Genomic DNA, 15,726 nt, shown 5'->3' on the forward strand with positions numbered 1-15,726 from the left:
CAAACCTAACCCCTAAGGGACAAATAAGTGCCACCTCTCAGACAGACTTGGGACACATAGTTAGGAATCTGGAGAGAGATTTAAATTGGTTCACTAAGATGGTGTCTGTATAGAGCTACCGACTGGTCCATTCACAGTGAAAGAACTTTCAACACTGTCATCTGTTTCATAGACAGGTTGCTCTACCGAATACATACACACACACATATACACACAGAGTTATGTGCTTGGATTCACCTGAAAAAATTTTTAATTTCAGATTTTAAGCCAAGAGGACAAATAAAGTTTCATAGTCTTCAAAATTTGCCATGTCTAGACTGAGCCAAAAATTCAATTGCTGGCAGCTGTTAACTATGCACATGGAGTGAAAATAAAAAAGAAAGAAAGAAAGAAAAAGAATGAAAGGCCAACAACAAAATAAACCATTGACCACTCACTTCTAAGCATAGCTCCTATTTTGTGGCCACCCACTTACATTACTACCCTCTGAGAGGAAACACCCAATTTTCCTCCAAGAGAAAACTAAAGGAAAATGGCTGGCATTTTAAGTGTGAAGAATCTGCATGAATGTTTTTATTTACTTAGTTCAGAAACCCACAACTTCCTGATTATAAACCAAGCAGAATCTTAAGCCTGTATCTTTTAAATCTTCCCTTGATTTAATTTGGTTCTTGGCAAGCTACCATTATAAGGCTTTACAATTCATGGTCTTTACACACAGTCTGATGGATTTTAATTTATATTTTAGAAGTTTAACTTACTTGAAGTTCACTGAATGGTTGGAAAAACCAACTTAACAAAGGAATTACACACATGGGTCTTAATTGTTGCAAACTGCAAAAATGCTTTTGCTACTTTTAACAAATTGTTTCACAATCTTTATTATTCTCCCTACAATGTACTGACCTTCAGTGTTGAATCTCTTTGCTGAAGACACAGTGTTTTTATGCAATTAACTAAGCAATATTTGTCCATTGTAGCTCACTTAATGGCACATCTTTGTGATGGTACAGGTCAACAATCAGTGCTGCAGTTGTTTTCTTCTCCACAGAGTGTATGAGATCAACCTAGATTTCAATATGAAGTGGGAAGATAGCATCCAGAACTTTTCAGCTCTGAAGAGCCCAAATTGGAAGAAAACTAGTGAGCTTTCAGTAAAGGTTACAGATTCTCTTAGCAAAACTATGTGTTTAAAAGAATGACAATAGTGTCTGTTTATTTTTTTTTCTGGGTTCTTTCACGAAGCAATGTGAACAAGTGCTTTTCTCTAGTACATCTTTAGGTTTAAAAACACAAATACAAAGTAGAAACCTTGTAAAATACTGTTGACTAATTCATTACAATTTCAACATTTGATCAAATTGAATTTCCCTTAGACAATTTTATAATGTTATTTATTGTAACATTAGTGACAGATCTGAGAAAGAAACTGACCCTTCCCAAAGCATGCAAACACTACTGGTAAAGAAATTGAACCCCTAGAAGGCAAGGTCATTGGGTATAATCCCAGCTAAATTGTTTACTGCCTAGTATTTAGTAAAAAATAAATTAATAGTGTCAGACACTAAACATAGAACAAAGAAATGCCAATTAAAATGTTAACCAAAGACACTGACAAACTAAGCTGTCTTATCAATTGTAGATCAACTAGTTTGCATCTCACTTTTTACCACTCCAAGTACCATTATGTTAGGAAAGAAATCTGTTTTGAGTACTGATAGGGCACAGATTTGCACACTGCTTATTTATCAGAGAAAGGACAAAACAGAAAAAATTCCTTAGGAGGTGCTGATTTCCCATGTTCAACCAAAGGCTGAATAACTAACTGTCAATCAACTCTATGCTGGTAAGAAGTTACTCTAGAAGTTTCCAAGTCTAATAGTTTATAATTCTGTACCCTCATATTTTTCTGACTGAAAATACGAGGAAAAAAAGTAGATAGAGCATAATGATTATAAGTTATGTGATATTGCCTGTAATCAACGTAAGCTAAAGATCTGTGTTTTATAAGATTTTAAAGATAGCATAATGATGTTGTTTTTTATTAAATAGTCTAAATGCTCTCTTGTACAAAGATACAAAAATAGAATTAATAGCTGTAACTCTTTTTAGGTATATAATTATAAAACTATTCTTCAGGGTTATAATGTCTTCTTTGGTAATTAAATTACATAAAGAGTACAGAAATTTCAATTTTTAAAATGAAATCCATAATTTTAATAAGTCTGTTCTTTAAATATTTTTAGAAGTAATCTTTCAATTTTTTTAAGTAATATTAATAAAAGATTAACCAAGTGACAGTCTCCTACGATTTTATCAATTTAATTCACCAAACATTTATTGAGGTCTTGTACTATAAACACATGTGGAAGAGGTTAAAAATAAAAATGAATTAGATGTGTCTGCTCTCGAGGAATTTACAATTTCATAAAAGAGAAACACGTATGCCCAGCAATCTATAGCAGGGGAAAGAAGATGGTAAGTGATCAAAAGGAGATATTTTAAAAGTGCTTAGGGAATATTAAGTAGATGCTGAAATGGATCCTAATTAGGCTCAAGGAAGTCTTGATAGATGATGCAACATTTGACCTGGATACTAAAGTCCTGGTAGGATTTCAACAGGTGGAGAACAGCGTGCCACGGAGTAAAAAGAAGGTGAACAATGACTAGTTGCTGATAAAGTAAAGGAAAGAGGGGACTGCTTCTAGTTTGATAAAAATCCAACTTCGATACTGATCTTCATACATATACATGTAGTTTTTAAAAAATATTTGAGGTTCCTAACTCCACTGCTTAAATTAACCAGATTGTCAGTCTATTTAAATCTTACAGGGTTAAAGCATTAGCTAACTAATACTCATCAACTCTTAAGATATTAGAATTGGTGACACCTTTGTTTGCAACCAATTAATAAGCACGTTTAATGAATATATACCATCCCTTCGGAAGGGCTGAACAAAGTGATAAATGGTCCTTGAGCTTTCTTCTTTGTTTCCAAGACAATTTCTGGAGCTTTTTAAAGAAGAACAAAAATCTTTTTCATCAACCATAGGCCACCAGCAAGGTTCCAAGTTATTCAAGCTTTCTAGTCCATCACAAAGCAGTCATGGATTATAAGGAATTGAAAGAATTCTTAATAGTCTTTGGATCAATTCTCCTTTTATAAAAAAAAGTAAACTCAGGCTCAGAGAGGTTGAATGACTTACCCAAGGTAACTACTATGATGGACTGTGTCTATGGACACTCGTCTTCATCACTGTCACTTTCCTGAGGTACTCTTACCAGCATAGTGGCAATGTTCCTACAAGTCTAGATAAGTTGTTGAACTTCAGCCTGATAGTGAACTATCTATCTCTAGTACATGACATTACTATATTCAATTCTGAATAGATATGTTTATTTTTATGACTTCAAACCAGAAAAAAATTATATTTTTTAAAAGGTGGAAAGTTTATGAGCTTCTGAGATACATAAGCTTTTGGTTCAGAGAAGAGGTTCTCAGTCCTAACTTTACATTAGAGTCATCCAGAAAGCTTAAAAGAAGTAGCTCATCCCCCAAAACATGCATTTAACTAATTTAGGGGAGGGCTTAGGCAAATGTGTTTTGTTTGTTTGTTTGGTCATGAAGGCACAGCTAGCATTCGTTTACAGAGTGGATACAAACTTTATCATCAAATTTTGCTCAAATCAAATCAAAGCATTATCTACTTCAGTGATTTGAACTCCTGTTATGGCAATAAATACATTATTTTCCAAAAGAAGCCTTAAAGAAGGTATATCTCAATCCTCCATGAATTTTCTTCTGTAACTTCATTGTGGCCTAAGCAAATTGATTATGTTGAGAGAGAAAAAAAAGTCTAAATGTAATAGGAATCATCTTTAATCACATATGTTTTTACACTTTTTCAAATCATGGGAAGAAAAATGTCAATAGTTCTTTTAATTTGCATGATCACAAATCCCATATATTCAGGATTTGGTAAAGAACCTGTCATTTTTTTAAAAAGGAGAATATAATTTGTTTAGATTATAATGCTGCATGTTATTTAATGTGCACTAGTTAGTAATTCCTATTAAGTGATCACTTTTCTCGTATCATATTAGGATTTAATTTACACAACTGCCAATATCATTTTTAGTAAGAGCCACATTAAAACAGTCCTTAACCTCAGCTTTGCCTCAACAACTTTCCCTAATTTCTTTTCCCTTTAGCTATTTTCCCCATTCCTAGGCGTTGTCTTTCACTAAGGGCAGTTTGTCAATGACAACAAAACACTGCTTTACTTTCCCTCAACCTAGCCCAATATCCTCTTAATTAATTCAGACTTCCTCCCTATGATCTAAATATCATATTCCAGTGGCTCAAATGAAATTTGATTTTCTAGATGATCAAGTAATAACCAGCCTTGCAGATAAATACCAAAAAAAGAAAGAAAGAAGAAGAAAAAAGAAAAACCCAAACCCAGACCTTCAAAACAGTACACAGGTAGGTGGATAAGAAACAGCCCAGTAGGAAGATGGCTGAGAGAGCGAGATTTTTGGTGAGTAGGTGAATAGCAAAATGGCTAACAACCTTTTTCCCTCAGCTCTAAGCAAAGGACACCAGCAAGTTGACTGTTAGTAAATACAGAAAAATATTTTTAAGACATAGATATAGGTATACACGTGCATTACAATAATACATCAGCAACACTTCCCAGATGACACCTTAGTGACATTTTGGTGTAGCAGACTAGATTTTAAGGAACTATCAATACATTGTGGTAAAATTGCAGATGTTCACTTATCTTTATAAATAAACCCATACCACATGTTGTACTGTCCTCACTGGGTATCTCTAAAAATAAACAGCACAAAATATAGTTTCCGCGTAAGCTCTTTTTACTTTGACACTAAACAAAATAAAACAAGATGAAAATCAAAAAACAAACAAAACAAGCATTAGTGCATTGTATACACTCATTAAGAGACTTATTCAAGAATAAAACATAATAAAGAACTTTGAATATTAAATTTTCCATAATATTTTAGCTGCTTAACTGTTATTAACAGAGATTTCACACCCATGTGTCAAAAAGGATTTTGCATATGTACAGAATTTTTCTCTTTCTAAAGAGACACCAGCTCAGACTAAATATTTATTTCTGAATATGATTCTGCTATCTTACTAGCCATGAGTAAATTCATATGAAGGGCTGGTTCACTGGTACTCTTAGAATTATATAAAACACATTTTTCCAATTAGAGAACACATTGTAATCATAGTACATTTAAGATCTTCCCCGAGAAAGAACAAGCACTGTTCATATAGGCATATAAAATTCCAAAGCCGGTGATGTTTTTTCCTTCCAGTTTGTCAGACGAGGATTCAGGCCATTCAGGGTCTCAATGTCTACATTTGGGTCCTATCAGTATTCCTCCCCCAAAATGATGCTTAAGCTTGTGAATAATGCTAATGCAAATGCAAATGAAAATCTCTCTTTAAAAAAGAACTTTGCACTGACACTAGTGGCGTAGGATACCAGGGTAGGGGCAGGGGGATAAGACCCACGTCTTTTGTAAGTTGTGCCTAAAATTGACTCCAGATTTGTGAGTCATGAACAGAAAGTCAGTTTTAATATAGATGTGCTTTAAAAAGTAAAAATGGCAATTATTCTTAACAAGTTACATATTGGGTATTATTCTTTAAAAATGACTCATAAAATATCTTTTTAAGTACTTAAAGTCATGAATATGTTCTACTCTTTTACCTCTGCTTGAATGTAATTTTTCATTTTCCAGGAAAGGATACATTTTCTAACTAACCCCGTTAACCTAATTACTCATAAAGAAATACCAAAAGCATCCCTGACATCAATACCTTCACAAAGAAATGTATCTGTGCACATGCACAAGAACATATTCCATTTAGATAATCAAAACTGTAATTTTTATTTAAAAGATTCCCTTAGATCCACGTAATTCCTAGCAGTAAAATTTATCAAAAGCACTTAGTTTTGCAAACAGTGAGACTGCTCTATCCATATCCTTCTTTCTTTATCCATATAAATTCAAAAGTATGAACTATTAGGTATAAAAGAATAATAAGACTGTTTATTTAATATTATTTGTTTGATTTTAAAATGGGGATTGTAATGAAAATGCCTTCAATCTTAAGGGAACCTTTTTATCCTACTCAGAATAATTATTTTGTAAGATTATAATCAGTGAATCATACCTAATTAAGATTTATAATTTAGCATCATTGAGGTATATGATCTGAGAGAAGAGTTCAGTTTGTAATCTTCAATTTGAAATGAAAAAGGAGAAGTGAATAGATGAAAAATAAAACCTATTTTTGGCATAACAATGCCCTATATTGCCAAATATTTACCCTGATTCCTGGTTTAATCATTTTTAAAGCCAAATATTCAGTATAAAACCACAATATACCAAAGGATAATAGTAAGGTAGGAAAAAAAGGGTCCCAATTGAAATTATACTACAGAAACTATGGATAGAATAAAGACCATTAAAAAATATGGATTGTGGCTAACTCCCTACTAAAAATATTTCAAGTTGCAATACAGTTAATTCAAAAGGTTACTAAACTGTGGGGTAATTTTTTAATTAAATGAGACACTGTTCTAATAGTTATTTCTGAGCTTCCTTTCAGTTAAGTGCATATCAATTTGGAGAGCAATGTCTTGTTATTACACAGGGCAAAGATTTTTCTCGTAGAAGATCTCATATATAGCATTTCTCCACACAAAGTCTAACAAGGCATTCAAAATAAGTTCAATTTTTTTTCTTCCTCAAAAATATCTTTAAAGCCCCCCACCCTCACCCCAGTCTTGGATTACATAAAAGAATAGTTACTTTTCCCGAGCTCTTTGATATTTCTCTTCCTGGCAGAGTCATCTGATGTGAGAAATATCTTTTGAAAATAAATGGTGCAACTTCAAGTGCACTCAGATCCGTACTTGCTGGACATTCCATCATATCTCAGTTTTGATTTGAAAAAGCCGCTTGACTTCAAAATTTAGTTTTAGGTATCTCAATCTGAAGTTTGATCTCATTGAGAAGTACCTTGGAAAGCAACAATGTAAATGTTTTGTGTACCCATCAGCACAGAATCTTCAAACCAAAGTGGAAAAGGAGTTGTATGACCACAGTTTTTAGGGAAAGGGAGGCTATTGTAATGTAAGTTGAAAACCTAAGCTCACAATTTGAATATAACATATGGCAAAATTAGTGTTTATGGCATGAAAGATTTACTTTCCCTCTTTAACACTGCTGTTGCCACGTTTATATAGCTACAATACCACTTTTTAAAGTCAAAATATCAATACTGATACCATTACAACCAAGTTATTGTGGGGTTTGCCCCTCTTCCCTGTCACTCAATGAGCTGTGCTTTTGTATTTTTTAATGGTCAAGATTTGTGTATATTTTTAGATAATTTAGGATTTCTGTATAAAAATACTTATTTTATTTGTGCCCCAACCTTAGGAGGGTATAGTGGTAGTGCTTGTCAATGCAGAACCTCCTAGATTCTTATTAGAAATCTCACTGAAATTCACCCCTCCCAATTATTCCAGGCTTGGGGAATAAGTATTTAAGGAAGTACTTGCATGCTAACAATTTAAAAAAAAAAACAAAAACTTAAAGTTTCTCATAAGAATATTTGCACAGAAAATCATGTGACATTTCAGAGACATACCAGGCACAGGACAACATGAGATAACTGCAAATATTTCAGTCCCCAACTCACAGATAGAAAGAGTGGGAGATACGTAATGGTCCATTTTCCCATCAGTTCTTACTCAACTCTCCTTAGTATCTCTTCAGGCAGAGACACATGGAATAGCTACGGAATAGTCAGCCTCCATAGGAAAGCCAGTGACTCCCATAAAGCTGGCCCTAGATAAAAGTCTGCAGGTGGTAAAGAAAGGGCCACTGCCCAGCAACCTGTGCAGGCCACAGGGCCCCCCACACAGAAGACCCCTGCACTCTTAATGCTCTGCTGTTGCTGAACTGAAATTATTAATTTTTGAACAGGACACCTCACATTTTAATTTTGCACTGGGCCCCAGAAATTAAGTACCTTGTCCTAGGTGAAGGTGGAAATGTTTGTGAGTAGTAAGGATAATAAATCAAAAGAACAGCAAAAACTTTATAGCAATGCACTGAAACCCACGGCTTCACATTGCACTACTTTTTAAATTTTATTTTGAATGTTACTGTTTCTGTGAATAATATTTCATCATGAACTAACACATGAAAGTAGAGGTCACCCATTCTCAGATGAGTTTCCTCTCATATGTGTATGGCATTTAATTGTCAGTTGTTTAAAAAGCATCCAATTGACAAAAGGCAAACATCAGTTGAACCAGGAAAAACAAAAAGAGACCTTTTTTCCCCCGGGGGTGGAGTAAAATACAGTTTCTGTTCTCTTGCCTGGAATATATCCACAAGTGGAACAGAATAAATATATAAAATATCTGCAGATATCAAGAGTTATAAGAAAGAAACTAAAAAAAAGGTATTTTCGACTTTAAGATTGGAAAAAGAAAACATTATATAGGTATTTTACATTCTATAGCAAAAAAATCTCTATTGTAAATTATACATCCCTAATAACTGTTAAAATAGTTTGAAAAGCTACACATCTGATGAAAGTGAGAACAAAATCCTAACAAGAAGCAAATTTTCCAAGATTATAAAAAATAATTTCTAAAAAAGATTTCCAAGCACAAAAATATACTTAAGCTGGGCTGCAGGGTAAAAAAAAAAAAAAGTTTAACCTTGTGCCTTCATATAATAAATCATACATTCTACTTTTCAGATGTATCAGTTTAAAAAATGATTGGAAGCAGTGATACTATAAATGCTTTGTGAAAGTCACAGTGGCTAAAATATGAGCAAGCATATCCATTTATACATATTTTTAACATAAATACATCTAAATTGAAATTCTCCTTTAGATTTACTGCTTCTGCTATACCCTGAAAGAACAGACCACCATATGCAATGTTAAATAAAGTGTCAATATTCAAATAACAAGACAACAAGCAGATTTGTTACATAAAATATGTAAATATTATTAAGAGAAAGTGCTATATGATATCTCATGTTTTGATGGTTTCTGATCACCTATCTTTTCTGCCTTCTCAGTCCCTCTGCTAAGACTACTCTTGTCAACAGGTACCTACGGATGTGCCATACGGAGGCAGAGCTTCTGAGCAGGCACCTGTAGTGCCGCCCTAAGGAAACTTAGCACCCCCACACCTGCTCCCGATTTGCTTCAAACGTATCAGTACAATTTATTTTGACCATATTCTTGTCTACTCCTTATGTCTTCTACCTCTTTGAGTAAACATCCACAAGTAAAATTGCCATTTACATTTTACATCATCAAAAAGATTAAAAAGATCAGTAATCAGCAATCATGTCGAAGCAGCTATGCTTGAAATTTCTACCAGAAGTTAAACAAAAAAGTTAATGCTAAAAATCCAAGGTAAGAAAAAAAGGAAGAAAATGACTCAAAATCCACCCATGAAAAGCACTTGCTAAAAAGGCCATTTATTTGCAGTCTTTCAAAAAAAATGTCTTTCATTATTAATAAACAAAAATTTAAGTATAATCTGTGTGTGTATGTGTGTATGTATGTGTGTTAATTGAAAGGCAGAATAATTTTGGGACTTGCAGTTTTACAAGTGGTACCCAAAAAATAATTTCTAAGTTCAATTGATGTTAATAAAACATTAGCTCCTGTATATCTCAAAAGAAAGAGATAATTATGCTAAGTTTTTTTAATCAAGAGAAAACATTGTATCATTTTCTGTACCATTTGTTTTTCTAGTTTATCAATGACTTAAGAAAAAAAGCATATATGCTGATTAATCAAGTTTTATCTATCAGTAGCATAAATCAGTATTTCACACAAATGTCTGCAGAATAATTTCTCCCAATCAAAAATTTATGAATCAATTTAAATTCCTGGTAACTAAATTTATTAACTCTCCAACAATGAATGCAGCACTTAAAAAAAAAAAAGTAGTATGTGAAATTTGTACTCAAGAATATATTGATCAAGGGTAAAACAGCAAACATTTCTATTAAGCCAAGGCTCTAAGAACAAACTAGCAAGTCCAAACCATAAAAGCCTGCAATTGTTTCAAATACACCTAGTAATTCTGCTGATTTTGGACCATTAAAAGTGATTACTTAATTAGGCAATCATTCAAGGCATCCAAACACTCACAGGGACAAAAACAGGGAAGCATTAGCATAGCTGTCTTCACTTTGAAATGAAAATTCTGAAAAACATTGCAGACACTCAAAACTTTCTGCATTGGTCCCTATGTATAAACTAAGCAAAGTATTAGACTGTAAAAGGTGACAACCTGAAACTCAAGAAAAAAAGAATTTATCTATAATGAAATATAATGGCTTATATTTTAAACTTTCTTAGAAATGCTCAGTAATAATACAGATTGTCCCTATAGATTCTTGGAAATACTACTTCTTTTCTCCCCTCTGGTCATACTCTTGTATTATCTAAAAGTAATTAATGAAATATCTGCTCTCTTTATGTCTATCAGAAGTACCTTCCTATAAAAAGGTTTTCAAAGTTCCTGCCTAAGATGAATAAAAACAACAAAAAAGATTTTCTACTTATTGGGGATAAAAAACCAGCACTGGAAATTCAGCTGCAGAAGTCTTAAATATAACTAAAGAATAAAACCCTGTATTTTCACTCAGAAGATATCTGATACAGTTTTAAGAACTTCACTGATTCAATAGTCAGGAAAAAGAAAAATACTCTGTTTATATATATATATATAAAAAATGTTTCTTGAAATAATTCCAAAGAGACCCTATAAAGCACCTTTTTAAGAAAAGAGAAAAGCAAACCAACTCACACATACAGCTTCCAAACAGAAGGCTTATCCTCTTCCAGGAAAACAACAATGAGATTTTATTACCCTGCTATGATTCTTTCATTTCAGACATGATTAATTAGCAAGTATTACACTTCTCAAAACTCCCACCACACTCTTCTCTGCTTATTTGATGATAGACCCACATGAAATAACAAGTAGCCACCAGCAGCATTTAAGACAAGTAGCCAAAAACTCTATTTCAAACAAGGAACATTTCTTTCATATCTTTGCCTCCAAAAATGAAGCAGACTGCTTTCAACTGCTTTCACAAAATGTGTGTGTTTTTTTTTTAAACTTGGTCATTTTCCTAACAATACTTTTTAAATTTTGAATAATGCATACAACATATTCACTATTCAAGAATACAGGGCGTGTTTAATTTGATACCTCTATTTTTAAGCTGAAATTCCAAAGGACTGGTGAGTCCATGTAGTTTATATTGATAATCATCCACATGCACAATTAATAAACAATAGAGATAATCTGTGCGGGCATGTTTTAGGACATGGTCTTTACAGAAAAAAGTGTTTCTTTCCCAAATAAATGCTAATTGGTCACAAATATAATGAAGATAAGAAACCAGAATAAAGGAGTAAAAGAAAAGAAGGAAAAAGGATAACTCTAAAATTTGAATGAATGAAAAACTGACGCTCTGCATATTCTTCCAAATTACTGTTTCTTTCCTTTTGAACAACCAATTTTCAATTGGTTTTCAAAATGTCCTTGTGCACCAAGAAGCCAGCCATAACCGAAAGTATTATAAATGTATATTTTAACAATCACCAATTTGGAAAGGCTGGGATTTCCCCTTCAACCTTTCAACTGTTATGCCCAGAAAACTTTACACACAGTACAATACTAATAAATAGATCTTGTTGGTTCCAGGAAAGATTTTTAAAAATCTATACTGGTCAAAATATCCTTGCTTTTTTTTTTTCTGTTGTATTAAATTTAGGATCAAAAACATCAAAGCAGCTTCCACCTCGAACCTAACTTTTAGAGGATCAATGTGACAAGGCAGTCCCTGATAGATGTTTCTCTTGATAAACGACTTGTTCAAAAGAGACATTGTAGCTTTCATTTCCTGACCACAACACACTTTTAATTTGCAACAGCAGAGCTGCCAGAGTGTGAGCACTTGCCCACTTTCTAGCCTTTTAGGTTTGTAGCTCTGGTTCCTTTTAGGCCACACATTTGAGACAAACAAAATCTAAAAATAGCCAGAGTAATAGAATTAGAAAACAGGAGCCACTAATGCCACTTTATACATATACACAAGTGTCTACTTTATATACATATATGTATATAAACTTTCGCCCCCAGAATTCTAGTGTGTGGTAACAAGGCTCCTAAGTGAACATCATTTGCACATCGGGCATTTAAACACACAGGGAAATGAATTATGTGACTATTATTTAATAGAAAGCAGAGACTTAAGGAGGGGCAATTTACACACTTAAAATCTGCTGTTAAATGTCATGAATTATATGATTGTCTACGCCAGCATGTTTTTTACGTATTATTGCAATGATCATTATTACTGCTACCCAGAAATCACATTTAAGTATCAATACTGTGAACAGTCAAAACCATCCAATTTCTGCTCTCAGCACATTGTCCGAGCTCCGATTTAAAATTTATAAATGTAATATCCTCCTCATCACAGGCAGTGGCCCAATCTGCTCTGAATATATATTACAGCTTTAACATCACAGAGGGAAATCACCCATCTGGCAATCCCATTCGCTCCAACAGCTCCGGGGGAAAAAAAGCTGTGCTCTCTCCTCCTTAAAACATTTCTCAGGGCAAATTATGTGCATCTAAAATAAACAGTCTTCTTATTGATCGCTTCAAAGTCAACAAGTTCCAAATGCAAAATTCAATCAAATCCTTCCTATCGTGTAAGAGCGGTGTGTATTTAGCTCAATAGTCACCAGAGTCCAACCAGAAGTGTATGTCGCGCAACGGGTCTTGTAGTCCCTTTCCTCGTATTCACATTTGTGTTATGAGAGAGCAGTGACCACGGCCACACTCCAGACCCCTGGCAGCTTTGCCCCACTGTTATCCCTTTTTTTTTTCATATTCTCTCTTTCCTTCCCTTTCTCTTTTCAAGAGGAATTGGTGGTGGTGGGGTAGATGTAAAAAAAAAAAAACCAAAAACAAAAAACCAGTTTAAAGTGGACATATCCTTTGGTTATGCAAAATACTTTAACATCTTTTTGTTGTTGTTGTTCCCTCTTAGTCTTAATTGAATATCACAAAGTGTACACACGGCACCGCCACAAGAGCTATTGAAAACCCCCTCTCACTCCATTTAACTGACCTTTTTTTTTTTTTGTAAAGAAAGAGGAAAGAGCGATTTCAAACGAAGTCAATTTCAGTGCCTGATTATTTAATTCTGTCACAAGTTAAAAGTAAAAAGCGCTGACAGGCAGACAAGTGAATAGTAAGGGGGGAAAAACCTGCCACTGTTCCTTAAAAGACCTTAAGGACTTTGAGCAATCAAAATATAAACATTTTATTTTCATGTAAAAGATACCTCTTCACTCACCTAAAAAAAAGAAAGACAAAAACAAAACACTCAGAAGAACCGATCACTCCACAAAGTACAATCATCCAGAGAGCAGATAGTCAAATTGCATTCATAGATTGAAGGGGGGAAAAAAAGAAATTTTCATCCAGTCCTGTTTCTGTGTGTGTACATATATACTTTCATTAGTTAGTAATCTTTCCCCACACTCCTACCCTCTTCCCTCTCTGCCCAGCCCCCCCATCAAAAAAACCCCCACTCTGAGTTTAACTAATTTACATACCATTTGACTTCAGCGGTTATATAGTGCATTACTAGTAACATGCAACTTCGGGATTACAGCTAAAACCGATAAAAGTGGGTTCAAGTAATATATTAATCAAAACGGAAATACATAAACAAGTGATAGCAAAAGAAAAGAAGCACAGTGACAGATTAAAATAAACATATATATATATTTTTAAAGGAATTATTTATCATAAGCATCTGCTTCCCAAGCAGTGTTCAACGGTTTTATCATGCTATTTCATTTGTCTTTCCTATTTAGATGCAAAGGAAATAAATTCCAAAACTGACATACCATAAACACTGGTGCTACTGATCATTTCTTGCTGGCAGCACAAAAAGCTGAATTGGATTTCTCACAAGCAGGAATTCCAAAGGTTGCTTTTCATTAAAGCCACTTTTCCTCTCAGCTATCAAATGTCACTGCCTTGAAACGTGGGCCCTTTCGTCAGGTATTCATTTAACCTACATGCATATAATTAAGGGGAAAAGCAACATCAACAAAAAGGGGATCTCAGATCACAGGAGAAGAAAGAAAGGAAAAAAAGCACATGACCAGGAATGCAAGTCCATGTCAATTTCACTCACTCCCATTGAAACTAACAAGAGCTCCGGGGAGGACGGTAATAGGATCAGTGAATTGTATATACCATTAAATTATACATCTTTCTCTCCCGTTCCTTGCCAACAATACGCCCACCACGCCGTACCCCCTCCAAGATGATGTGCTTACATTTTTCTGCAACCGATCTTCTGACATTTTCTCGTTCCCCTAGCCACGAGATTGTAATTTAACCTCAACTTTTTGTGTGTGTGCAAGATTCTTATTTACACTTCTTATTTACTTAGAAGTTAGTTCCCGAAGAAAGTCTAGCCCCACCCTATGGCTCCGCTTTCTTATTTTTTTTTATTTTTGAAGTAAAAAAGATAGTAATAAGTGAGCCCAATATAGCGAAAAAACGAGACTCTTGCAATCGCGAACTCTTAATCCCATACTATTGTTACAATGATTAAGCAGCAAAAATATGCATTATAATGTTTCAGGGCTACTTTGAACAGAGAAATTAGACAGCAGGTTGGCGTACAGAACAGAAACGAGTGCAAATTAAATTGAATGCTTACGGCACAACTCGAAGGTCTCTTTTTATTACAGGTCTCGGATCTATTTATATTCTTTAAAAATAAAACAAAAACAAATTTAAACAGATGGCAGGAAACTACGAAGCTCCTCTTACCTGAACGCGCGGAGAGAGAACCCGATAGGTTAGCGTGGCATCGATCCGCTGTGTTTGCTGATGAATGGAAGCTAGGGTTAAGTGAAGGTGCCTATGATTTGAAATCATTCCAAGTTTTTGAAGGGAAGACGGACTGCAGCCTCTGCCATGTTGGAATTTCAAACCCAAAACAGCTGCTTGGAAGGAGCCAGCATGCCAGAGGCTGGGCGCAGGCGCAGAGCGCCGCCGAGCCAAATTCAAATCACTTTCACACTAAGAGCCAAAGATCAGTTTTCAAAGGAGAGAGGGAGAAAGAGACGGAGGCTGCCGAGAGGGAGAGGAGACGGGAGGCAGTGGCGAGAGGCGGGCAGTGGCGAGAGACGGGCAGCGGGAGGACCGGGAGGGAGAGGGAGAGGCGCACGGAGCCCGCGGAGCTGGAGGGGGAGCGAGGGAGGCGGGAGGCGAGCGGGAGAGACGCGCCAGAGATTCATGGGCAGGGAGGGCTCAATGGCCGCGCCGCGCCGGCCGGCCGGCCGCTGGGGTCATGTTACACGGCCCGGGCCGCGCCGGCCGCCCAGTCCCGCCGACGCGCTCCCGCGGCCCGGAGGGGGCCCCGCGCTCATGCTGACGCGCGCGGGCGCTCGGGGCTGCCCCTGCCCGCACTCGCGGGCGGCCCGGCCTGGGGAAAGGGGAGCGGGGCCTCCTTTCCTGCCCACGCGTGCCCGGCCGGCCCCTGCGCGCCCCGGCCGGCGCCGCGCCCCTGCCCGCG

At 35.6% G+C, this 15,726-nt stretch overlaps 1 protein-coding gene across 1 annotated transcript in view; it reads right to left on the reverse strand.

The window, feature by feature from the left end:
• Positions 1 to 15,306, reverse strand: part of FIGN (fidgetin, microtubule severing factor) — a 131,099-nt gene extending 115,793 nt beyond the window's left edge. The window contains exons 1-2 of the mRNA XM_012750030.2: positions 14,979 to 15,306; positions 14,039 to 14,208 (exon numbers count right to left, since the gene is read on the reverse strand). Coding sequence (XP_012605484.1) covers positions 14,039 to 14,063 — 25 coding nt within the window. The 5' untranslated portion in view covers positions 14,064 to 14,208; positions 14,979 to 15,306. The remainder of the gene's footprint in view (positions 1 to 14,038; positions 14,209 to 14,978) is intronic.
• Between the last annotated feature and the right edge of the window lie 420 nt (positions 15,307 to 15,726).

The sequence above is a fragment of the Microcebus murinus genome, chromosome 8, assembly GCF_040939455.1.
Source record: "Microcebus murinus isolate Inina chromosome 8, M.murinus_Inina_mat1.0, whole genome shotgun sequence".
Lineage (NCBI taxonomy): Eukaryota > Metazoa > Chordata > Mammalia > Primates > Cheirogaleidae > Microcebus > Microcebus murinus.